Source organism: Arachis hypogaea, chromosome 5, assembly GCF_003086295.3.
Source record: "Arachis hypogaea cultivar Tifrunner chromosome 5, arahy.Tifrunner.gnm2.J5K5, whole genome shotgun sequence".
Taxonomy (NCBI): domain Eukaryota; kingdom Viridiplantae; phylum Streptophyta; class Magnoliopsida; order Fabales; family Fabaceae; genus Arachis; species Arachis hypogaea.
This window is the reverse complement of record NC_092040.1, coordinates 38,216,491-38,243,930: the sequence shown is the minus strand read 5'-3', so window position 1 is coordinate 38,243,930 and position 27,440 is coordinate 38,216,491. Positions and strand designations below refer to the sequence as shown.

The 27,440-nt window shown below is 34.8% G+C and overlaps 2 protein-coding genes across 2 annotated transcripts; both read right to left on the bottom strand.

The window, feature by feature from the left end:
* Positions 1-5,015: 5,015 nt before the first annotated feature.
* Positions 5,016-11,548, bottom strand: LOC112801312 (GPCR-type G protein 2). The gene is made up of 12 exons (XM_025843981.3): positions 10,610-11,548; positions 10,392-10,521; positions 9,669-9,747; positions 9,294-9,382; positions 8,581-8,673; positions 7,964-7,990; positions 7,740-7,826; positions 7,340-7,411; positions 7,046-7,176; positions 6,545-6,696; positions 6,379-6,427; positions 5,016-5,500 (listed from the first exon to the last, which is right to left on the bottom strand). Coding segments are annotated over exons 1-11 (1,407 nt in total). The 5' UTR covers positions 11,155-11,548; the 3' UTR covers positions 5,016-5,500; positions 6,379-6,425.
* Positions 11,549-11,849: 301 nt separating this feature from the next.
* On the bottom strand, positions 11,850-17,096 carry LOC112801311 (growth-regulating factor 4). Its single transcript, XM_025843980.3, has 3 exons — positions 15,124-17,096; positions 14,213-14,570; positions 11,850-12,582 (listed from the first exon to the last, which is right to left on the bottom strand). The coding sequence occupies exons 1-3, from the start codon at positions 15,416-15,418 to the stop codon at positions 12,198-12,200; spliced, it is 1,038 nt and encodes a 345-aa protein (XP_025699765.1). The 5' UTR covers positions 15,419-17,096; the 3' UTR covers positions 11,850-12,197.
* Positions 17,097-27,440: the final 10,344 nt, after the last annotated feature.

Here is a 27,440-nt window from a genome sequence, read left to right as displayed (position 1 = left end):
AACTCATAGTAAAGCCCAGAAAAGTAAATTTTAACTAAAAACTAATAAAAATATACTAAAAACTAACTAGATCATACTAAAAACATACTAAAAACAATGCCAAAAAGCGTACAAATTATCCGCTCATCAATCTTTCATCTCAAACTCTTTTTTTAGAGCTTTTATAATTATTGAAATCTATTCAGGGGTTCCAATGATATTTAAATTATCAACGTACATAGCAATTATAATGAATTCAAATACAGATTTCTTTATGAAAATACATGGACAGATATTATCATTCTTAAATCCGTTTTTGGCAAGATACTCAGTAAGACGATTATACAACATTCGTTCAGATTGCTTTATATCATATAAAGATCTTTACAATTTAACTGAGTATAACCCTTGTGAATATTCATTGGATGATTTAGATATCTTTAATTCTTTAGGGACTTTCATATAGATATCACGATGTAACGAGCTGTATAAGTAGGTTGTTACTACATCTATTAAAGGCATATATAGTTTATGATATGTAGATAAACTGACCAAATAACGTAATGTTATTGTATCCATTACAGCGGAATATGTTTCTTCATAATCTATACCAAACTTTTGTGAAAAACCTTGTGCCACAAGTCGAGCTTTGTAGCGTATAAGTACAATTTCATTTTTCTCATTTCGTTTTCTCACAAATACCCATCTGTATCCAACAGGTTTTATATCTTCTGGTGTACGGACTACAAGTCCAAAGACTTCACGTTTTGCAAGTGAGTTTAACTTAGCCTTCATAGATTCTTTCCATTTTGGCTAATCATTCATTTGTCGATACTCTTCGACTATTCTTGGCTCAAAATCCTTACTTTCATGCATGATATTTAATGTCACATTATATGCAAATATTTCATTGACAATTGTCGTATTTGGTCTCATTTTTCTCTTGTTAAGACATAATTTATCGAGATATCGTCATTTTCACAATTTTCAAGTACCTAAACGTCTTCTGGTGTCAAAATTATATCAGAATTTGGATAACTACAGGAGTCTTTACTATGTATTTATCTTTTTCAACAGAAATAGTATTTATCGCTTTTCTTTTCGAAGATTTTTGTCTTTGGAATCGACAGACCTACCACGCTTTTTTACATGAATTTGTTTCAATGGTCATTTATCGGACTGGAATATCAATTCGGATTGGAGCATTTCCAACTGGTATATAGGATTTAGTAATCCTTTTCGTATCAGAAAATGCATCAGGTAATTCATTTGCTATTCTTTGCAAATGTATAATCTTTTGAACTTCTAGTTCATATTGCCCTTATCGAGGATCTAAATGCATCAAGAATGATGCATTCCAATTAAGTTCCTTTTCAAGTAGCATATTCTCTCTCCCTAAAGTTGGAAATTTTGATTTATCAAAATGACAATATGCAAATCGGGCTTTAAATACATCTCCAGTTTATATCTCAAGATACCTCACTATAGAGGGAGAATCATATTCAATATATATCCCCAATTTTTTTGGGTCCCATTTTGGTGCGAGAAGGTGGTGCAATGAAAACATATACCGCATACCCGAATACTCTTAAATGGAAAACATTTAACTGTTGGCTAAAAGCTAATTGCATAGGAGAGAACTGATGGTAACTTATTGGCCTCAAACGAATAAATACTACAGCACGTAGTATTGCATGCCTCCAAACAGAGATTGAGAGATTTGTTCTCATAAATAAGGGTCTAACAATTAATTGGAAGTGTTTAATAAGTGATTCTGCTAACCCATTTTGTATGTGAACATGAGCTACTAGATGTTCAACGTTTATTCCGTTAGCCATACAATAAGCATCAAAGGCTTGAGAAGTAAATTCACCAGCATTATCAAAACGAATTGCTTTGATTGGATTTTCTAGAAACTATGCTTTTAATCGAATAATTTGAGCAAGTAATCTCGCAAACGCCAGGTTACGAAATGACAATAAACACACATGTGATCATCTTGAAGATATGTCTATTAGGATCATAAAATATCTAAAAGATCCACATGATGGATGAATAGGTACACATATATCACCTTGAATCTTTTCTAAGAATTCAGGGGACTCAAATCCAATCTTTACTGGTGATGTCCTTAAAATTAACTTTCCTTGAGAATATGTAGCACAACAAAATTCATTGGATTTAAAAATCTTCTGGTTCTTTAGTGAATGTTCATGGGAGTTTTGAATAATTCACCACATCATGGTTGTTCTCGAATGACCCAATAGGTCATGCCAAATTATAAATTCATTTGGGTTGGTAAACTTCAGATTTACAATGACATCTGATTCAATTGCATTAATTTTAGTGTAATATAACACATATGAAAGTGAGGGTAACTTTTCTATAATATAATATTTTTATTTAAATCATGAGTTGTGATACATAAGTACCCATAATTTCTCTCATTCATTGTTTCAATATGATATCTATTTTGGCGAATATCTTTGAAATTCAATAAGTTCCTTAGAGACTTAGTAGACAATAGTGCATTATTTATTATGAATTATGTTCCTCTAGGAAACAAAATTATAAATCTTCCGGAACCTTCTATCATATTGCCTGAGTCAAAAATAGTATTAACATATTATTCTTTTGGTACAAGATGTGTAAAATATATATTACTTTTGAGAATGGTATGTGAACTTGTACTATTCGCAAGACAAACATCTTCACTATATGTCCTTGCAATTTTCTTCAAGACAAACAATAATAATAAAATGAATAAAAGAATATGCGCAGTAAAATTATTTTCTTGATTGTTTTTCTAAGAAGTACTATATATAATATCATATACTAAAAATTTTATTATTATTAATTTAGAACTCGGCACATTTAGTAATTTTAAAATTCATAAATATAAATATTTTATTAAACATTATTTATATACATCATACTTGAAATTCAAATGCATAGAAAATAAAACTTAACAAAAAATTTCTTACATTATTTATTTACATAAGTACTTAACAAACTCACATATTAAACTTTTCCATTATCGATCAAATGGTCAATATTTTCTTCAGAATCCTCAAAGAAATCAGATACATCATAATGAGTGGTGTAATTTTTAGCAACATCATTTGAAAAAAAATTGTCTCCTTTCCTTTGTCATTCTTTTTCAATGATGCTTGATAAAGATCAACTAGGTGCATCGGGGTACGATAGGTAGGCGACCAATGGCCATTTCCACCACAACAGAAATATTTATCCTCTGTTGATTTATTTTGCCCATTTTTTCTTCCTTTATCCCATTTTTGGTGAGCTTTCTTGTGAATATAATTTTTCTTCCTTCCATAATTTTTCTTGTTACCAAAACTTTACCGTTTATCTCTTTTGGGGTTATGATTTGCTGCATTTGCTTCAGAAAACGGGACAGCGCTAGCTGGGCGCGCTTCATGATTTCTTAAAAATAATTCATTGTTACATTCAGCAACAAGAAGGCAAGAAATTAGCTCATGATATTTTTTAAATTCTTTTTCTCGATACTACTGCTGTAGGAGCACATTTGAGACATGGAAGGTCGAGAAAGTTTTTTCTAACATGTCATTATCAGTTATCTTTTCCCCACATAATTTCATTCGTGAGGTAATTTGAAACATTGCTGAATTATATTCATTTATGGATTTAAAATCATGTAGATGTAAGTGCGTTCACTCATATCGGGCTTGAGAAAGTATCACTGTCTTTTGATGATTATACCTTTCTTCAAGGTTTTTCCAAACATCTGCAGGATCTTTTAATGTGAGATATTCATTTTTCAATTCTTCGTCAAGATGACGACGAAGGAATATCATGACTTTAGCTTTATGCTTTTGGGATGCATTATTTTCAGCTTTAATGGTATCTCTAAGATCCATTGAATCAAGATGGATTTCAGCATCTAGTATCCATGATAAGTAGTTGTTTCCAGATATATCAAGAGCATTAAATTTAAGATGAGAGAATTTTGACATAATAAAAATTTATTACTTGAGTTTTCTTAAATTTTGATTAGAGTCTCGTGCTGAGAACGTGTTGTAAAATAAATAAATAAGAAAGAGAAAATAAATATAAAATAAAAATATGTAAATAGAAAATTTTAGTATTAATATTCACCAATATAATTAACTCAATATAATATAGATGATTCATATATTTATTTAATATATGAGTAAAGAAAAGAGAAAAAAAATATATATAAAGAAAGAAGAATTATTATTATTGCTGTGTGTCTCAAATACTTTATCCTATGTCCCTATTTATACATGTGTTTATTCTTTAATGATTCTACCTGCTCAAAATTTATTTTTTAATGATTCTACTGTCAAAAGTACTTGATTGGAGGAATAAATCATGATGAGTACACACTCAATGAACATCCATATAGTAGTAACAAGGCAGTCCAATTCTCTCATTTATATGTTAGGTAAAAAAAAAATTAATTACTTTATTTGTAGATGATAATATAGAACTTTTTTTTAAATTTCCCATTTGGATCAAGGCCTCAAAAGCATATTTCAATTTGGTCTACGTCATTTTGAAAGAACCCGGACAAATTTCCTCGTGTCTTACCCCACTAGCTAGATAGTAAATGCTTAACTCAATGGCTTCCATATCTTGCCCGATCTTATATCTTTTTTTTGGTTGTTTACGGTATCCCCCAACCCAACAGGTCAAGAACTACTCCGTCGCGAATCTGAGCTCCATTTAAGAGTCTGCCGCTGGCCAATGAGTTACTGCATGCACAAGGCGGGATTCGAACTCCCGACACTTGCTTAAGCGGACGAGTGAGGTGACCACTCGACCAACCCAAGTTGGTTACCCGATCTTATATCTTATCATTGCTTCTTACACATTAACTTTCATAATCTGACCAATAATTAAATAAAGAACTTTGTTAATATACGGTACCTAATCAACGAACTAATAACTACAATTGGTTGCAAAACAAAACATAATAATATGTAAAAATGAATCTACAGAAATCGAATATAAGAGAAAAGGGAACCCTCAAGAACACAAGAAATACAACACTTGAAATAACATTGTAGTAGTTGAGTTTGTTGATGAGTACAATCAATATCACTCGCGTATAAGGCTTGATCTAGAAGTCAAACTACTCGTTGACTTGATTACACACCGCATCTTCCAGTAGATCAAACCATACGAAAAAAAAAATCAAGGGATTAGTTCAGTTCCCACCATAGAATAAAGCAACAGGTGATCAATCATTATCCTTGTCTCGCACAGTGCTGGCAAACTATCCAGTATTGACTCACTGAAGCAGCCTCCATACTCCATATGCAATGCTCTTTTCCTATATGAGCATTAAGTGATCAATTTCCATGGGGCCTAAACACTCTTTACTACCCATGACAGCAAATAATGGATGCTGCATTCCTCAGGCGCCACCATAAGCTGATGAACAACCTTTAACGTATCGTATCGTCCTACCGGAAGTCAGAAGAGAGTGCCATTTCATTTCAACATAGTGTAACATCTGGCCATTAAAAATAAGTGTGTTATAAATTTAAAGTCATACCACAAGTAAATTGAAAATTTTAACAAACTCTAAAAGCAAACGTACTTGTCAAATTAACTGAGAGTAAAAAATTATTATAGATAACTAGTTGAAAGTTGAAACCATAAAAATGAATTACAATTTAAGGTCATTTGAGTCTCGTCCATTTTTATTTTAGCAATAAGGCAATGAGATTGGCTGTTTCGTGGAAATGGTGTCCATTTCTAGTTCATGAAATTGAAACAAAACCTAGCAGCAAGTGAAGATAAAATAAAGTAGGACGAGATATACCAAAAATAGCAGAGGGTTTTGTTTTTCGAAGCCCATGCCAATGCAAAAGATGTTGCTGCATTACTTATTTATTAATCACGTGGAAAACATCCTACCCAATTCTTTCAAATAAAAACAAAAACAAAAAAAAAAATTGAAAGAACCCATCCAGGATCCAGCCATGCTTCTATAAGATATCTTCAAATCATATCATACATCAGTAGTAGACAATATACCTATTAAGTAATCTGAATTGAAATGTTAGAGCATTTACTTCAAATTATATAATCAAAGCATAAGTAAATCAACATATTTTTTGGTTCAGAAGGTTCCATTCCCAAAAGAGATTAATTGGAACAACCGTTTTTCAATTTCGGCAGTATAAATAAGACCCATCTTTTGGCTACTACTGATACAATATCAATTACCCTTTCCCAATCTCCCCAATTATCAACTTTATGATCAGATGATAATCTGCTATGCACTGGCATATAGAAAGATTGAATAAGAATTATGAATATCAAGTACATTTAAATGCACCCATATAAAGGATATGATCCTAAAATATTAGTTTCATGATATCATACCTTTTTTCACGGACTTGGAAACTATACATGCATCTAGGTAGTATGTTTCCTGTTCCACAAACAAATAAAAGAGTGAAAACATTAATTAATTTCTTTAACAACCAGATCCACAATTCAAGGTTGATAGAAGACTAACTATCAGACACAAATGAAAAAGTATACTCACAATCAATAGGGTGTTTGTCAGTTTGACGAGATGTATAATGTGCTGATAGTAAAAGCAGTGAAAGGAATGCACTAGCCACAAAAATTGCGTCAAACCACCGGTGATAAAAGTCAAACTGAATATCTCCACCCAACACCTCTGTTATAATAATCCTGCCAAGTGATTTAGATTTGAAATCATCTGGACATGCATTTATGATTTATCATGCAAGAATTTCAGTGACATAGGAAATACCTTGAAGAATGCCTATGCATTAGTTAACACAAGAAAAGAAAACCATGCTTTGGTCTATGAATACATTTGAACAAAAATTTTCAGATGATTGTATGCTCCAAATACATGATCAAATGTTCATCTTACTATTACCAGCTTTGAATTAAGATCAATTTTTTTATTAAAATAAATAAAAAAAATCACATAGTTTCATAATTCAAGATCCACATGACACAAACAACTGACAAATTATCTAGAACATTTCCAAAGTACGCACTGCTACTCTACCTGTATTCAGTTGCTAAGCTTTTCCTAATCAAAAGAATAGAAGATAAAAAATACATTCCCATTATTTCTGATAGAAAGAGAACGACATTGCTTGAAGATCCACTTCCAACTCTTGAAACAGCGAAAAAGAACTGCATGCAGAAAATAGGGAGAAAAAAGGATGAAACTTGATTTACAACAAGTTAACAAGATGAAAATGCAATTGTAGGCTCATATATATATATGCTTTCTGGTCCAAGCTATGGCCCTAAAACACCTCATCGGGAAAAATGCAATCAAAATCTGCTGCAATACCTTCATTAGATTTGTCAAGAATCCACGGACCGATATCACAACCAACATTCCGATGAATAGCAATGAAATGTACTGTAAAAATAAATACATAACAAAATCAATAAAATGCAACATCAAATATAATCACAGGATTACACTAAAATTTATTGTTATTCATGTTTATAAATAGCAAAATAGAGGTCCACCAAAATATAATAATCTACGTAAACACTTAAACCTGAAAAACAACAGTAGACAGGTCCACTGCAAATAATTGAATTGTATATGAACAAAGAAACTTAATTAACTGCTCTCTTACAAATTTAAAGATAAGAATCCATCAGCTTTGGAGCCAGATTTGAAGAAAAACACTAATCCACTCTATAAAAGCTATACAATTGGCAAAAAACTAGATGCTAACCTGTGATAATAAGGCCGCATCTATTCCAATATCAAAGAACTGTAAGGATATTTTGATTATCATTGTCACAGGATCAACTGAACCAGCCTGCACAATATAACAAATACATTACCAAAGAAACACATTAGCAAAATAAAAATGTCAGCCTAATAGCTGGGATGCTATTCTTTTCCAAAAATATGATCAACAGCAAAAAAGATGAACTCGTTGAGGAATGAAATTACCTGTTTGAACACAACACTTTGCAATGACTGCAAGGAAAGATTGAATCAATTAGCCACGTTAGCTAGAACATATTCCAAAGTATCACGAGCTCTTACATTATTGCTAAAAAAAAGTTATACTATTACTGTGGTCAAAACATTTTATCAACCATTCAACCTAAAAGAATAAATGTAATGTCTTTCTTTCAGAGGAATGTGGTGCTATTTGGAAAAATAAAATTAATTAATTAATCAAGAGTCCAACATTATTGCTTTCAAATATAACATGAAGTTCAATATATTGCTTACAACCCATCTGCACCCTAACACCTACTATTATACTTGCTATATATAATGAGGATATGGGAGAGGTTAGGTGCACAACTTTCTTTCCTAAAATTCTCTTCGTCGTATATAATTCATAAAAAAATATTTGTTGCTATTTTTAAGACTTGAATCCAAAATCTCTTAGTTAAAATGTAAGCTACTGACCAATCTCATATTTATTATTATCACACACATTTCATAAACTAGTGTCTATCAAGTGGCAAACCTTCAGTTCAGCACTTCTGGTATCTTTTATCCACTAAAATTCTAATTTCACCTTATATAATTCTAGCTGCCCTACATTACAATACCTTGATCATTTTATACACACAATATGCAGAACAAGCATAGCCAAGCAGGTTCTGCATGTGCCCTCTCCAAGTTCGAGAATAAGCAGCTGCTTCCTGCAACATCAGAACCAAATAACACTCGGTCAAGTCTGTAATTTCTGGAGACAAACAAGTCATATGCACACACATAAACACACATGTATTTTGATAGGAAGTCAACTCCTAATTTGTTCATTCCATACAACATATGCATTCCTCAAATTCACAATGCCAAAAGCCTAGATTCAGAGAGTGCATTGTCAAAAACCAACCAAACATAAGAATTTTGGCCATTGGAATAAGACCTATGATTGGTTTTTGAGGGTGGATGAATTCTGAGGATTTGATATAACATATTAAAAGAGACAAAGAGAAAGAAGGGAACAATATGAAACATATGTAATGGATAATACTTAGATTGCCTGCGATACAGGACACATATTATAACCTCTATCCGAACAGGGAATTGTCATTAAAAATTTAACAAATCCAATTGAGAATAGAATGCCCCAAGACACATATATTAAAATCATAGCCATAACAGTTCCTAGCATACAACAACAACAAGGACAGTATATAACACACTAAAACTGACATGGCCACTACAAGCTTAATTATAAGCTCTAACAAGAAAACAGACCCCATAAATGCCTAGTGAAAGAAGGAATCCTGTCAAATAAAATAAATAAATAAACCTTTGCTTGTCGAAGCTCATAGATCTCCAAGAACATTTGCTTTGAAAGCTCCTCCAAAGCATTTACCTCTGCTTCCATGTCTTTGATATCTTCATGTGACAAAAAAATATAATATATTACATTTTCTTTATTTATGTCTAAACTAAAACTAAATAAGATTATCATATTATACATACATTTTAAAAGTAATCACACAAGTATATTAGCCAGAGTTAAAATATCCTAAAAGTCCCACTTTCCTTAGCAAAGTGGACCTCTTTCAATTCTAAATGTTAGGAAACATGACTAAATTGAGAAAGATGTAAGAAGGACACCACAGTCACAAAGAATTACTTTAAACCTTGAAAGGCATTTTAGGAGTGAAACAAAACTTACCTTGCACCTTTTGGTCCTCTTGCACAGATCGAACAACAGTTCCAACAATACGTTTGAATAAAGATCTGGCGCTTAACTTCTGCAGCAACATAAAAAGTATAAATGGCATGCAAAGGCTGTACCAAAACACAGAAGAACTAAATTCAAAGCATATTGCCTACTACAAAATTAATCCACATCAACCATCCATTGCAAATCTTTTATTTTTTTTTCTCAGGTGTTGTTAACATGAGCCCTATATGAAATCAGAAGAATAAACTTTGCTTGAAACAAATAAGATGAAATTATTTAGGAGTATTTGGTTGTATGAAACGTGCTGAAACCTTCATATGTGACTCTTTCCCCCACAATTTCTTATGGGATAGAAATGTGTATAACTCTGCTCATAGGTGCTTTGCTAAATGGTAGCTACAAAAGAAACCCTATAACATGTAACATAGCAAAATCATTTTTGAACTTTCCCTTTTCTTTCTAAGATATGCAGATCAAACAATGTCATTATTCTCTTCTCTAAAGCAGAAATGCAAATGAAAATAACAGGTTCTAACTCATACTCAGTACACTTTAGCTCACTGTTGTCTGTTCTCTATTGTTACTTTACAGGACTTATTATCTTTTCCCAGATGCATTTTGATTAAAATGAATAAATAAGGTGCAATTCAAATGAAAACAAAATAATAATAATAAATAAATAAATAAATAAATAAATAAATAACAGTAAACCTCATCAGCTCCTTGAGTTTGGTCAATCTCAATTTGGGAAAGAATAATCTTCTTCTTCTTTGCTATGCAAGTCTCAATGGACTGCATTAGTTGTCTTTCCAAGGACTTGATCTCAGACTCCTCAATCTCTCTAAACAGAACATAAATACAGGGTTTAGTTTAACAGACAGAAGCGAATAACCATGACACGATGTTAAACGAATGAATGAAAGGCTAACCTGATGAAAAGGGACAAATAACTGAAGGGCAAGTTAACGGCACCGAAACCGGAGAGAACAGCCATGACGGTGACACCAATGACCCCAATTCGACTCACAAGCTGTGGCATAGTGAAGAAGCCTTTGTCAGGTGAAGGCATAGGGAAGTGAATCCCCATTCGCCAGAAGGCATAGAGGAAAGCGAAGAGGAAGATAAGGGCTCCGAGTGCGGCCCTCTCGTTCCTAACTGCGTTGTTCTTCAGCATGAGGTAACAGTGGTAATAAGGGAGCATGAACACGAGAAGGAGAATCAAGCACAATAGATCGAGCTTCCAGTTGAGGACACGTGCCTGTTTGGACAGAATGGGAATGATCTCGAAGAGAACGAGTTGGAGGAGATTGCAGGAGAAAGCGAACACGACGGAGAAGATGATCTGAACGAGTGCGCGCTTTTCTTCGTACTCTTTGTAGAGACGGCGGTTCAGGAACCACAGCCCCGCCCAGCCGAGCAGGCACAGCGATCCAACCACCACCACCCCTTCGTACATCGTTCTTCCCCATCCCATCGTTACGTTAATCTCTATTGCTGTTATTAGTATTGTTATCTCAGATTTCTAATTCAAGAAGAATTGGATCTTCTTCGTCTTCTTCTCTCTGGATCTAGTTCTGAAGTTCACGTTAGAGTAACGTCCAGCGAAGATGGGAGATATGGCGGATACAGAATACGACACCGTTTTTGAAAGCCATGTATTGACATACAAATTGTAATTTTCATTTCTAAGTTTTTAACTGCTTTCTCTTTCTTATTTTCTAGCTCACAGGCATGCTACTTCATTTATGATTTATCCATTAATAATTTAATATAAATGTAGGCGGATACTGATATAAATTTGTTTTAGTTACTGTAAATATATTATTTAGATGTATATAATTAAATTATTAAATGAGTATATTTGATTAAACTGCTTAATGCAAAATATATCAATATCTTAATTATTATCTTCATTCTTCCAATAAAACATCTTTACATGAATAATAACTACTAATAATTTTCATGTCTTTCCAACTTTTTGGAACAAACACTAGGAGGAAGAGTGTTTGGATGAGAAGGGACATGTAAGATGTAACCCTAGACATTCCCATATACAAGGAGCATTCTTGTTAGATAATTGTCTAACTTGTCAAGTGGCTCTAATAATAGTCCAGTCCCAATTTTGAAGGTTTCTCCATCCCAAATGCAAAAAGAAATAGTATGCATTCATTCACGACAAACAGCAGCAAATTCATACAACATAAATTAAATCATTACATGCAAATTGTTGAAGGAATATATAAAATCCACCCACTAGATGAGGTTCCATACAGTTGTAGACAATTCCTCAGCATAAAGGGCACAAACCTCAAAGCTAAAGAGACTAATGAAAATACAAGGAAAACCAGACATAACTGGAGCAAGCATAACTGATTAACTTGTTTTGTGTTCGGTCCTGACAAAACATTGATGCGGCAGTACTGAGAAACAAGGACAGTTGCTGAAAAACATGAATACATAGTTCTTAGTTTTCTGCAACAATATGCTGTTGGTGGCTACGTGCCGAAACACTTGAGCTTATTTAGTCTCGCCATGCGAGGATTGAGAGCTGGCTGTAGAGAAGTTCGACGCCGACATAGGAATGGACATGGACAGCTGAGTTGCTTCCAGACCAGACCATGAATCCCTGCTCCTAGGCCATTCATCAAAGAAAGGTCGAAGAGACTGACCCTCATGCTTCACAGATTCACCCGATGCATGCTCGTCGGATAAATATGAATTCTGCAGATAATCACCCGGCAAAATGGAGTTGTTGTTTGATCTTGATGTTGAGAAGGAGGCAACTCTGGTTGGCATCAAAGTGTTTTCCAGCTGCGTTTCGATCCGAAGTTCCTTGTTGCTTCCTAAAGCTTTGGAAAAGAAACTCTGTTCGCCACCCTCTGATTTATTTCCCTGAAGATACCTGCTTGTTTCAAATAAGACTAGCCACAATTTAATGGGAGAAGAATGCTGATACTTCTTGAAGATTCAATCTTCTTTTAATTAAAATCAGAACTTATAGCAGGAAGAAAAAGGTGTACCATTGACCATATTGAATAGTAGACGAAAATAATCACAATGATGATAAGCAAATACAACCAAAATATGAATGATGCAATGAAGCAATAACCTTGAAATACATAACCTTAAGATTATCTCATTTATATGATGAAATTACTAAGTGGAGATCCCATTTAAAAGGAATGATTTAGCATCATTGAAATTTCGAACACAGAGAGGGGAAGTGTCAAAGCGGCCGTGTTGAAACCAACAGAAGTTCAGTCTTCTCAAATTACAAAGCCATCTTTAAATCAAAGCATTTCTAAAACAAACTTACAAACCCAGCTATAGTAAGAGAAAGTTAAACAGGAATTCCAAGCTTTAATTCCGGCATGAGCTTCAATTGCCCATTTAATAATGACCTTGTACAAGATCAATACCATTAATTTTTAAGAAAATAAGAGGAACTTTATATTGTGTAATCAGCCCATTATGTAAGAAACTTAGAGTGCAAATTCTGTTGTTACAATCCTCTAAAGTATATGCACTTTGCTCTGACAAATTTAAATTAGGGAAAAAAAATGAACCTACACTTCAACTTAAATGTGCCATATCCTTATCTTCATGCATTAATAAAAGCATAACCAACATAAACGCACCAATACCATTATATCCATTAGATATCATATGATAGCAATTGATAAAAAGCAATCAAAAGTGATTGCAAAAGAATAAAGGAGAATGCAACACATCCTTTTTACCCAAAAAAAAAAAAAGTTGAACATTACTTTTCCATTATCCCCACGTGACAGATATTGCAGCAAGCTAGCAGAGCCACATGTTAGGCTCTTAGCATCTTGGGATGTTTAGAATGTAACTCATATATTCATATATCAGGAATAAAGCAAGGAAGGGATAAAATGGAAGGCAATTAAATGACCATATTTCTCACTTGTAAAATTTGGACAGAAGTTTAGGATCAGAAATAGAGTGATTAGTTCCACTTTGAAATGAGGGGGGAAAAAACATACACACACAAAACTCTGACAGAAGATGAAGAAAATCCAGGTAGCTGACACCTCTTTTCTTCCTTTGATAAGTTGCAAAATAAATGTGATTAAATACATAAATTATATGTACTTCAATCTTCTGCAGTGATATCATTGTAATGAATTCTAATGCTTTTGCATCTTTGCAGCAAATTCAGCAGATGAAATAGACAAGAGAATAGAACAACACAACCCCACCATTCTCAGAAATTGCCAAAAGAATTCAAACTCTGCATGAAGACATCAGGGCCCATAACAGCTATTAGAATAAAATAACCATTGAAAAGGCTGCCATTCCGACATCAAATGCTTAGAAAAAGCTACCAAGTATGGCAAGGAATTAGGGTAAAAAAACAAAGCATATCATGATCTACATAACAAAATTTCATCTGCACGGAGATAGAAATCAAAGAACTACATCAAATTCAGATAACAGCATTGGAACTCAATAAGATGTTTGATGTATTCCTCTTCCAAGCAAACAACTAATAAAAGTGTCCATACCTGTACTCTCTGCTTGGAATCCCATAGGGGATAGAATCCAAATGATAATGTGTCTGTTCAGCTCCAGAACCAGTGCCTTGAGGATTAGCAAAGGTAATTGTGTTAAGGTTCTGGTAACTTCCAGTTCCACTGCTGCCACCAGTTGTAGCAGTCAGTGATGTCACAGTGGATGATGACTGTGTCATAGATTGTGATTCCACAGGCTTTCTTGAACGGTTGCGGCCACGGTGCATGTGTCGCTCACAGTACTTGGAGTCCGGGTATGCTTCCTTAGAGCACCTCCACTTTTTCCCATCAGTTCTCCTGCATCGTCCTGGCTCCGGGTCCACCTTCTTCCCATAGAAAGAACAATAACTCACTGCAAAATTACATGCACTGTTAGTTATGCATGCTTCTTTATCACCATTTTCTAGAAAAGCCAAAGGTCACAAATAGTCACACTGCTGGCAGCATAGCAACATAGACAAAACCTAAGTACAAATCTACATTTTATAAAGTCCAGATTTATCAAGATAATTTACCAGCAAGATTGTTACAACAGCAGAAAGCTGCATACAGGGAAATAAAAAACAAATCACAAATCCGTGTTTCTTTCTCTCAATAATCCAATTAATCCAGGAAGAGAAGTAAATCCATGCCACTAAGAAAGTATGTTTAGTTACAATCAAATACTATACCATACCCTACAGCAAATAGTGTAGGTCTTTAAGGTACAAAGGGGGCAATACCGGAATACCCATCCTTGTGCAGTGTTCAAGGGTGGAGAACAAAGTCAGTGATGTCAGTAACAAACAATAAAAATGACATGAAATTTATCATTTAGATATTTAAGAAGGGCCTAATAAAACAAAGATTGAGAATATTATAAGGGAAAAAAAAGGAGTGAGATTTAGAGAGAAGAGAGGACTCACGAGCAGGGTGGTGGAAGAAGGAATGGGAAATAGAGTCAAAGCTCTTCTGAATGGGGATAACAAGATCAGGAGGAACAGGAAGACCAGCCACCATGTACTTGTAAATCAGAGCTTGGTGCTCCAGTTCCTGCCACTGAGACACTGTGAATGGCGACCTGCTAGTACTACTCATCATCCCTGCCCCACCACCACTACAACCACCACCACCACCACCACCAACACCAACTCCAACTCCACCGCCTCCACCAGTGCTATTTAAGGCTTCCAGACCAAAAATCAAACACGTGGGGTGCATACACAGATCCAACTCTGTCTTGTCGGAAGCATATAAATATATATATATAAAAGAAAGTGCGGTGTGAGAAGGTGTACTTGTTACTTGTGTTAGGGAGGGAAGGGAAGGGAAGGGAAGGGAAGGGAAAGGAAGGATTAGTGTTTAGGCAATGCAATACAAAAGCTATTTGCTATGTATGTATGTATGTATGTGTTGGTCCAAGAACCAAGAAGAAGAAGAAGAACAAAGACCAAGTTGAAGTGTTCAAGTTTTGTTTTTGCTTTGTCCTTTTTATTTTTTGTTTGTGTGAGATGAGGTGAGTACTTTTGGTTTGGGTTCCTTCCTTACTCACTTTTATTGCAAGCAAGCCTCTTCCCAAAATTTCTCATCTACATCTACTCTTCTATTATTACCATCATCACTCTTCACCTAATTACTCGTTTCTTTCCCCCCTCTCTCTCTACTTTTTCACTCTTAAGGCACCATCTTTTTACTTTGCTACCTTAATACCATCAACCATCTCAGAGTTCTAGTTGTCTTGTTTCCAAGGAGCAAAAAGGTTTTATGTTAGTTGGTAAAGGGAAATACTGTTGATTAATTAATGCTATATGAACTCATTAAGAAAAATGTAAACATTATTGTTCTTAAGAGATACTATTTCTATAATTATTGATTAGTACTAGCATTTTGATAATGTAACAATTAAGAATTAACACAAATTTAATGGACAGTGAAAGTTAGATGAAGTGAAGTGGTGCCTTCCATTCTCTCACCGGTCCTTCCACTCTTGTATTTTCCTTTTCTTACCTTACATACATTGGTTCCTTCCATGTGTCTATTTTCCGTATGTACTACATATATTATTTATTTATTTATTTATTTTTATCTCAAAGTATTTTAATATATATATTTTATTCGAACATAATTTTATATATGCACGTAATAATAAAAAGAAAAAAGCAAAAGTTATCTTGTATGTACACATGTATGTATGTATGTATGTATGTATGTATGTATGTGTGATCACATTACATATTCACATGTGCCCCCTCACCCACCACTTGCTGCCACCCCTTTAGCTGACAGCAACCACACGTGATGGGCCGGAAGAGGGCCGGGCCCAGCGGCCCAAAGCACCAAGTGATAATGATATTTGGGCAATGGGCACCGCTGGAGGAAACCACCCTTTGGTTGCCGGAATCCAGGTAACATTCGATGTAGGACCTCAACACAGTGTGAAAAAGCCGAAAATCACACACAAAATTGTGGTCCAAAATCAATGGCCTAATGTTAAATGCTCAAGATTCTAGTTTTTGGGGTTCTGTATCAAATATCACTCACCACATTACACTGCCTATGTACCATGTACCCGCTCCTGTAGCGTGTAGGGACTCCATTATTATAGATAAATAAATGCATGAATGAGTGACATACTTGGTCATGGATGGGTTAAATTATTCGTTGCTAGCTAGGGAACCCATGCTTTATTGTTCATTCAAGGATGGACCACACCTATCTTGAATTTAGCACCTACCATTTTTTCTCTGTGTGTTTTGTGCTGTGCTTGGATTTAAGTGTCTCTTAGGAGATGAAATTGAAAGTTGAAACCCTGCATAGCCGACAGCTCCCACGTTCAGAGCAATACTAAGAGGTTGGGAAAACACACCATCATCAAGAAATGAATACTTACGTTTGTTTTCGTTAAGGAAGCTCACCAAGAGAATAACACAAAACAAGTCACCCCGATAGCAAGCAACTCATCGCTTTTTGTCCTCTCAGACACAAGTTACAATAATTGTTTTCTTTTAGTACGAATACCTTTTCCTAATTGTTTTGCAAATTTACTCTCTTTTTTTAAAGGAAAAAAAAAAAAAAAAAAACTCTCTCCAGTCTTTGCTACATCTTAATCCTAAAGATTTGTATGATGTTCATGTGTTAGAGGTTTCGGATATAGCACAAGCGATAAGATGAGATTTTCTTAAACTATACATTTGTACATTAAAAATTAATTATCAGATATTTATATATATAAATATATAATTATTTAAAATTTTTAAATATAAATTATTTTCCTCTAATATATAAATACAAATAACTACTTTAATTTTAAATGTACACGTGATGTCATAATGAAAATTGTGAATCACCCTCTTTCCTTGGGCTTTCTTTATCCATAGTTTTTATATGGTGGACTAGTTTCGTCTTGCTTACTTGAGCTTAAGCCCCATTAAAATAACGGAAACTTTCAAGAGGCACATCTCTATTTTGTAGGAATTATGCTAGCAAATGGCCCAACCCAATAGAGACTAGGGAGTATGAGAAGCATAAGCATGATAATATGGGCCACATTTTCTTTAATTTTGGTATAACCATGATGGTATTGTATTTGCATTTTCAAGAAATTTTGTTTTGGTGAACATTTTTAAGAATTTAAAGGATGTTGGTTTGGTCGATACATAATTCATTTTCCAGGCCCAAACTCCATATGATTTTACTAATTTACTAATTTACTCATATATTCGCAGTATTTATTTGTATTCGATCTGCATTTTGTGAATACTATTTGATCTGCAGAGTCATCGGATCGAATCTGTTCCGATCTGCATTCGGATAGCGGATATTGTCATGATATCTGCAGATTCAATCTGCAGATCCGCGAATCCGCACCCATAATATAAACACTATAGTTGACAACCCTAATTTCGTAACATAGCACTTAGTAACGGCGCTGCTCTCCCTCTCCTCTCTCACCTAGACCTAGTCTCATTCACTATCCCAGACTCGTTGTTCACATCATCCATCACTATTGTTCACTTCCGTCACCGAGGCGTCATTAATTGTCGTGTCTCTTTTGTCGTCAGCTCAGACCACTGAGACTACATCAACTTTTCCATCTCCATCGTCGCATCGTCATCTCCTCTTTCGGCGCAGTGGTCGTCTACTCCATTGGCGCAGTCGTCATCTTTGTTCGTCGTCTTTGTTCATCGTCGCCTGCTTGTCTCTGCTCTTTCGTCGCATGCATCCTTTCTTCATTCTATTTGTGTTTCTCCAATGCAGATTTGCTTCTACTCAATTAGGGTTCAAATCTATTTTTTTTATTTTGTTGATCTTTGATTTTTGAAATGCAGATCTATTTCTACTTGTTGTTTTTTGATCTGATTCTATTCATTTCGCATTTGATTCATTGTTTATGTTTCTACTGTTAAAAAGAATATGTTTCATTTTTGAAATGTATATCTTTGTTACTGTTGTGATGTCTATAATTGATATATTGTAGTGTAAACATTGATGCCAAATTAGGGATTTAGGGTTTCAGTTTCTTTTTTTTATTTTGTTGATTCTTTTAAAATTAAGAAAAAAATTTATTTTTGCGGATATATCCAAAATTCGATCCGCAAGTGTGCAGATATTGGATTCGATCTAATGAGATTAGTGCGGATGAGATTTCGGCCATATCCGATCTGATTTGATCTGATCCGTGTGCAGCCCTATTTTTAAGTGTCCTAGTTTAATGACCTGTGTGTTGCACGAGAAAGTTGAATCAACTTGTTCGAATCACATACTAATAAGGAGAGAGACTCAAAATGGTACTTATATCCGTTTGAGTGAATACCCAATCCGGCCACTGATAATTTTTTCCTTTGCGGATAGGATTGGATCCGATCTAATGAGATTAGTATGAATGAGATTTCGGCCATATCCGATCTGATCTGATCCATGTGTAGCCCTATTTTTAAGTGTCCTGGTTTAGTGACCCGTGTGTTGCGCAAGAAAGTTGAATCAACCCGTTCGAATCACATACTGATAAGGAGAGAGACTCAAAATGGTACTTATATCCATTTGAGTGAATACCCAATCCGACTTTTGATAATTTTTTCGAAGGACTACGAGGTCTTAAAAAAAATACCCTTTTCGGCCCTTGATATTTAACTTTGTGAGACTAGTTAGTCCCTCTGTCAATGATCTCTCTTCAAAACATACTTATGTGACACATAAATCACTAATATATCCTCTATTTAATTTTATAAGTAAAAATAATTTAAAATTCACTAATATTTCTTAGTTTTACATAGTAAATTTAGCTAATGTATTTGAAAAAGGTAATAAAAAAATAAAAATAAAAACTAAACGGCTTTGACAATTATCCTTAAAAGACAACGAAACTCCCAACAAAAAAATTGTTAATCATAGTTAGTTCTTAATGGATAAATCAACAGTTTAACATGTTATCTAAGCTTATTCCGTTAATATAGAGAGAAAATATTGACAGAGGGACTAATCAGTCTCATAAAAATAAAGATCAAGGACCACAAAGATTTTTTTTTACGGCATCGTTGTCTTTCGAGATAATTGTCAGGGGCCGTTTAAGATTTTTTCTCTATCCATTTTCATTGAAGATGGAGGGATAGCATTAATTATGTGTTTGAAAATAAAAGATATAAAAAGATATGTTTAATTTTAATGGCAAATCTTAAACCCTAAACATGATGCAATAAATCAGTAAGTTATCAATCCCAAATTATAAATTATAAAAAAAAATCTTAACCTAAAAATTTTAATTCATAAACCATTAATACTAAATCTCAAACGATAGACCCTAAACCCATAAATTACTAAGTATTAAATTATAAAACAAAAATTATAAAATTTAAAAAGCCTGAAAAAAAAAAACTAACAAACCCAAACATAAGGTTTCATACCTAAAAAAATCCAACTTATCATATCAGGGCGAGATAACTATTGACAATGCCATTGAAATAGAATCATTCATCTCCACCTCTATCAATGCTTCTAGGAAAAAGAGAAATTCAAAATGGGACAAGAGAAAGCATATGTCTCAAGGATTTAGGCATATCTCATTATCTCCTACTAAATATAAAGATGACAAATTTATGTTATACTTCTCTGTATTTTGTTCAATCAACAATTTATGGTTCTAAACAACTAACAAAGTTATTATTATTTTTTGAGAAAGTATATGGAACTAAAAGGTGACCAACCAAAAATTAAACAAAACCATATTAATTTAATTTAAATTTTAATTAATTTAATTTTTATTAATTTTCAATATATGTTATTAATTGCACACGAATTAAAATTACATTTTGACTATTATGGTTCAAAAAAAATGCTTCTGGGATCATGGAGCAAGGAAATCAAGTCCGAATCAAACTTTCTCTTCCCTTTGGTCAAGCCCGATTCAAACTTTCTCTTCCTTTTGGTGGCGCAATGCATTATTTTACCTGAATATTATTGACGGCGCCAACCTCCTCCGTCGGACCATCCAAGCACCGCTCCTTTCCCAAGTGATGTATAGCCTCCCCAAAATTCATCCTATCATGGCGGCTATGGTGCACGGTTTGGTATTGGTTACATCAATGGCTTCAGCCTCATCCAGTCAAACCATAGTTGTCAGAACCGAACCGGTGATCGAACCGGTGAAGTTACTGGGTCACTGGGTCACTGGTTCAACCGTTAGGTCACTGGTCGAACCGGTTAACTCGGTATAATTAAATAATTCTATAAAATTTAATTATTTTTTTATTATTAGTATTTTTATTTTTTCTTTATAAAAATAATTATCATTTTTAAATTTTAATACTTTATTAATTAGTTTATATTTATTCTATTGTTATATTATTATTGGTGAAAAGTCACATGCAATTATTTTTTTGTGAAGTTGATATTTAAGAACCGTTAGATGATTTGACTAGTTTAACTAAATATCATCTAGCGGTTTTCAACTATCAACCTCATGAAGATAAAAAATAAAATAATATATTAAAAAATAAATTGTGGTTAATTAAATTTTTTGTTTATACTTTTAATTTGTATATATTTAATAAAATTTATAGTTAAATAAAATGTAATTGATTTAAAAATGAGTGACTTTGAAATTAAAATAAATTGAATAGAAGTAAAAAGAAAAAATGCTATATGTATTATAATTTGTCTATTATTTAACGTGAATCATTCTAGCCTGGTGGAAGAAGCTTGTTGGCCTTATGCTGGAGGAATGGATTCGAGCCCCGTTGGAACCATTTTGGAAAATTTTCCAAAAATCATCACAAGCGACACTTGGCAGCGCTGGAGGGTGTAGAGCATCGTGGAGTTGCATATCGCTAGTCCATTGTAGATTCACCTTCAAATCATCACAAGCGACACTTGGCAGCGCTGGAGGGTGTAGAGCATCGTGGAGTTGCATATCGCTAGTCCATTGTAGATTCACCTTCAACGTTGACCAAATGACTCGAACCGGTCCGGTTTTCACCGGTTTTCACCGGTTCACACCGGATTTGACCGGTCTGTACCGGTTCTCAACCTTACACGGTCTAAATATCGGACCGGATCGGTATATGGTCCGGTTTACCTGTTTTCCGGTCGAACCGGCCGGTCCGGTCCGGTTCTGACAACTATGAGTCAAACACTCAAGAGAAGGCTGCGTTGCAACACTTCCGGAAGAGAGCATCTTCCATGGCATTTTCAACCCCGGAAGGCGGATCGATTAGTGCATTGATCAATCCAACACAAGGGGACGAGCAATTCAATGTGGGTGAATTAGACATTCAAAAACAAGAAGGGTCATTGGTATGTTGAATAAGCTTCTCCTTAGTTGTTTGAAATTTTTGCAACAATGTGTTATTTGAAGCATTGATATTCATGCTAGGTAGATGTTTCTTTATTTCGAAAATTATATTTATTTTGAAAAATTATGAAAATTTTTTATATTGAGCTGAGCAAAGTAATGCTTAAAAATTGCTTCTAAATACTTACCCAGCATGTTTGAATCATTAGAATTGTCATCACTTAAGTATGCTTGACTCCCAGATATGTTTTGCAATTTTTTTATGGTTTTTATTGGACTCATTCATTATATAGTAAGGAATGTTCTTAACTTGACAATGGTTTTTTCGGTTTCAAAAATTGAAGGTCAACGAAATTACTGATGTCGTTGTGACTAGAAAGGATGAGCTGGACGACGGACACGAGGTTTGATTGTGCTATGTGAATGTTTTTAATTCATGCTAATTAGATATTTTTTAAGCCACATTAGACCTTTCACTGTGTTAATTTTGTATTATTGATTAAGAAAGAACATGTGCTCATTCTGGTAGTATTTATGCCTTGGCAAGGAATTGATGAGAATATGCTTTGATTTTACTTTGCATTTATTTTCTTTAGGTTGGCTTACATCAATTCGGCATATGCTTTCAATATAGTATAAATGTATTAGTGAGTGCTTTATGAATTCTCAAATGGTATTAGACAATATAATGACATAGAAGGAAAAAAGTAGAGTTATGATTGTACACTTCCTTAAAGTTCAACTATCATTTCTAGATTTATCATCATAGGATTTTACTGAAATTCTTCCCAGGTTACTATATAAGAGTGTTTTGTAATTTTTAAACCTATCAAATGTATTGGTTCCTTATGTGATCAACCCGTTAACCATACAAATTCAAACCAATCCAACATTCATACAAATTGGGTTGGGCTAAAGTTTTGGTTAGTATTTATAAAGAAACAAAGCTATATAATGTAGATGTTTTTTATAATTCAAAAAGCTCATTTATTTGGAAAATTCGGGTACAGTTACATATTTATTTGAGATATATTATTAAAGTATGCTAAGAATTTGTATTAAATACTTTCTGTGTTAGGGCTAGTTTAATTCCTATCTAATTTTGTGTATTGACGTTACAGTTGCCGGATCATAGTGGCATAGGCAAAGAGAAAATTCCAGTCGTAGGAATGAGTTTTGGTTCGTTGCCCCTCGCACAAAAAATTTATGCAAACTATGCAAAGAAAGTTGGGTTCATTACTAAAATCAAGAACACGAATTTTGATAAGACGCGGAAGGAATCAAAGATACCGGTTAATCAATCTATTTACTATACACGAGAAGGTTATCGAGAGTCTAGGGTGAACGCAGCAACTCGAGCAAACAGAATTACAGCTCCGAGATGCAGAGCAAGGATGTATGTCGTGCTGGACAAGGAGAATAAATGTTGGGTTGTGTTTAGATTAGAACTGAGGCATTCTCACCCCTGTTCGGCTAAGAAAGTTGTCCACTATCATGAGTACCGGGAGCTGACCATGCATGCTAAGTACGTCATTACGGATAACGATGAGGCTGGAATAAGACCCAACAAGACATATCTAGCATTGGCAAAGGAGGTTGGTGGGTCCGCAAACCTGGGTTTCTCAAAAAAGGATGTTATAAATTACATCACACGCAATCTCTGATGCTCCGATGACAATGAGGACTTCCAGGGGATGATGAATTATTTCGTTCGAATGAAGAAGATCAATCACAACTTCTTTTATGCCATAGATGTTGACGATTCTAATAAATTTAAGAGTGCACTCTGGGTATATGCAAGGTGCAGGGCTTCGTATGAATATTACAGAGATGTGGTGTCGTTTGACACCACATACAGAAGAAATAGGTCTGTATACGTATTGGTGAATTGCAAGAGAAGTTATTTCTTAAATTTGTCTTGTTGCCTCACAGTTGTTTTTGCTCTTTTCACAGGCATGGGCTGCCGTTTGCATCCTTTGTAGGTGTAAACCACCATGGGAAGTCTACTCTTCTTGGTTGTGCTTTACTTGGAAGCGAGAAGATCCCTAGTTTTGAGTGGGTGAGATGCGTCGGGACTGCACCAAGGGAGATTATCACTGACTAGTGTAAGGCGATGACTGGTGCTATTAGGAAGGTCCTACCTGACACTGTCCACCGATGGTGCATCTGGTACATTTTGAAGAAATCATAATTCAAGCTCGGTGGATACGCTAGGTACGGAGAACTGAATGCAATGATGAATCACATTGTGTGGAATTCTCCTTCGACTGAATCATTCGAGGCTGATTGAGCTGGTTTCATCAAACATTTTACGTTAGGCCAGAACAGATGGTTAGCAGGTAGGTGATTGTTAAATTAAATCCCGTCTGTTGGTTTCTAGTTGCCTATTTATTCACTTCATGTTATTTTTGCCGCCTTGATTCTGTTCTTATGTTTTTGCTAAGAAATGTAGCTGAGTTTTCTACCTTTATAGACAGTAGATGTTCTTTTCAGTATATAAATAGATGTTTTTTCTCGTAGTGTGTCTGGATGTTTTTTAATTTATTTTATCAATGAGTTTGAATTGAGGTCATCATGTTGTTTATAAGCAGCACTTTTATGTATTTGTTGTTTTTTTTTGGCAGACCTTTACGCGAATCGACGGAAGTGGGTTCCAATATTTTTCAAGAGTGAATTTTGGGCAGGCATGAGGAGTACACAGCGTAGTGAAAGTATGCACGCATTTTATGGTGGATACCTGCATTGCAAGAGTGGGTTGGTTCAGTTCGTCCATGAATACGACAATGTTCTTGGAACTAAGGAGCAAAAGGAGCTAGAAGATGATGCTGCAGACTCGAAAGGAGTCATCCCATGTATAGGGAGCACGGGCATTGAGAGACAGCTTCAGCAGGAAAACACCAGTAGTATATTCAGGACTCTTCAACTGGAGGTAAGAAAAAAAACCGATTGCGTGGTTCGATCAATTGAACAAAAAGAAGATACAATTTCTATTACAATGGACGAGCAGAAGGTATTCTGGGGGAAGCCTGTTTACCATACTTTGAGGGTCGACTTTGAGCTTTTGAGTCGAAAGGGTCAGTGCGAGTGCAACAAGTTTGAATCTGCTGGTATATTGTGTTGCCACACCCTTGCGGTCTGGTCATACTACAGAGTTGACACAGTACCGAACTGCTATGTTCTTCTTCGATGGAATAAGAATGTCATCTGCAAGCACACTTACATCAAGAGTAGCCATGACGTGGCTCGAAGTGATGAAAGCAACAACTTGTTCAGGCATCTATGTTCAGAGTTTTATAACGTTGCAGGAGTTTGTTGCTTGTGATGAGGAAGCAGCCATCTTGCGAGCTGCCCTTTGGGATGCAAAGTCCAAGCTGACTGATTACCGTGCCAGCATGCGTTCCACTACTATTGTTGCGTCTCAGAATACCGTGCCCACACAGAGCACAGGCGGTGCGATTGTACATGACATACAAGGGCCCTCATGAGTCAAAACCAAAGGACGGCCTAAGGGTAAGAGACTTGGAGCAGAGTTGGACAAGTCAAGTAAGAAATCAATGCAAAAAAGAAAGAGGAAATCACATCTGGTATGTGTAAGAAGCGGCGTATATTTTAAATTTTTATCACGAAATGGTGTACTTGATTAATGTATGTTGTTCTGTTTGTGTTGTGCATCTTGTAAGATGAGGTTGACCTTCCGTCAGATAATGATCATCATGGGTCCCTTAATAAAAGATTTGAGGATTCCGCTGTGTGGAATTCATCGGATGGTGGCGGATTCATGCACCTGTTGAATTCTTTTAGGCAAATATAGATAGGTTTCTTGTTATGAGTTTGGTGTCATTCTTTATATACAACTTAATAAACTATTCCCTTTTCTGTTTTGTCACCTATAGTTATCCTGTTTTGTTGTAATCTTTTCAAAGAAACAAAAGAGAAGACAATAAACATTAACACGATTGTTGTTATCTTTTCCCCATTTATCATTTATTAAGGTTTTAAATAAACGAATTGTCACATAGTTGTTCGCAAAAATTAAATGGTTTAAATCCACCGTGAAAACGGACCAAGAGAATTAAAAAAAAGGAACAAAATGCATTGATATCTAAATGAAGTGCACGCAGTCGCTAATGATCACGACCATCTATTTTACAATGAGAAGAAACATTCGAGTCCATACCAAAGACACCATCCACTTAAAATCCTACCCGCTGTAGCCTGATCACGACCGAAGTCCATGCAATGCGTTACTTTCCAGCAACTTCACAATTCCAACATTAGAAAACAATAATAAAAAAATAAAGAATACATCCATTTAGTTAACACAACGTGAGTTAATGGACAGAAGTGTCACTTAAGCATAGACATGACCAAAATGGTTATATATACCGATCAGAGTTCACTCAATATTATCAATATGCAATGAATTGCTTAATGAACTAGTGACATCACTAACTTGGAGAAACATTGCTTGAGAATCCTGAAATAACTAATATATGAAACCTGCTGACGAGTATCTAACAAAACATGAGCCACTCACTCATCAACGAAGTACTAACAAGTTCAAATGCTTTAAACATGACAAAACATAAAACAGATCCAGACCCATCCAATTTACAAGGTAAAAGAAACATCCTAATTCCTAGCGCAAGCACCATCTACTCAGAGTTTTACGATTGATTGTCACCATCAACATGAGAAAATCAGCAACATGAAATGATAAACCTGCAGCGAAACAAGATTTATCAGGCTCACACGAAACTAGTTTAAGCCGGAAAATGCCATATTAAGCTACATAACTCTACCACAAGGAAAACATACATGTAGTAACGCAAGTGTCTATATTGATGTTTTCCTACCTAGTCAAAAATTCTACTTCTGTTGTCTTCCCCCTTTCTTGGCTTTCTAGTGGGTAACCCCGCACGCTGCAGCATGCTCTTCGTGCTCGGTGCTGTGAAAGGTAATCTCACAGCCTTAGACTTTTTCCTAGGCTGGTTTCGGTGCATATAATTGCTGTCCAATGACTACAGCGCCTTGCCAATTTCTGAATTATGAGGACCCATCACTATGTTTAGTATGATCTTCTTCCTAAATTCTTGTACAACGTCCTGCATGGCAATTACGTGTTGGAGGGTAATCTTAAAAACCGAGAAAGAAATTGACTACAAAGGGGTTCAACTTAATTGTTATAACATATTTAAATTCACCTGGTCCCAATGCTGCAATGGTTTATCTAAACCCTAAAACTGCATGAATTTGATGATGAATACACCACAATCACAGCTATATGTACAAACACAGAATATTACTTCCAACCATGATATCATTATCGAGTGAAGTGCTATTGAGAATATTGTTAGGTATATTTTTAACTGACCCGTTATCCTGTTGTGGGACGCTAGCATAGAAAATAGGTAGGCCGTTCTCCGTGTGCTTATATGTGGGAATAGAGACTTTCGA

Coding starts and splice junctions, on each gene's coding strand:
- LOC112801312 (XM_025843981.3), bottom strand. CDS start 11,154: ATGGGATGGGGAAGAACGATGTACGAAGGGGTGGTGGTGGTTGGATCG. Junction 7,991..8,580: donor GTGTGTATAAAATGATCAAG/GTATTGTAATGT, acceptor CTTTCCTTGCAG/TCATTGCAAAGTGTTGTGTT. Junction 7,827..7,963: donor AAAGTGTTGTGTTCAAACAG/GTAATTTCATTC, acceptor TATATTGTGCAG/GCTGGTTCAGTTGATCCTGT.
- LOC112801311 (XM_025843980.3), bottom strand. CDS start 15,418: ATGCACCCCACGTGTTTGATTTTTGGTCTGGAAGCCTTAAATAGCACT. Junction 14,571..15,123: donor CTTCTTCCACCACCCTGCTC/GTGAGTCCTCTC, acceptor GTAATTTTGCAG/TGAGTTATTGTTCTTTCTAT. Junction 12,583..14,212: donor ATTCCAAGCAGAGAGTACAG/GTATGGACACTT, acceptor TGAAACAAGCAG/GTATCTTCAGGGAAATAAAT.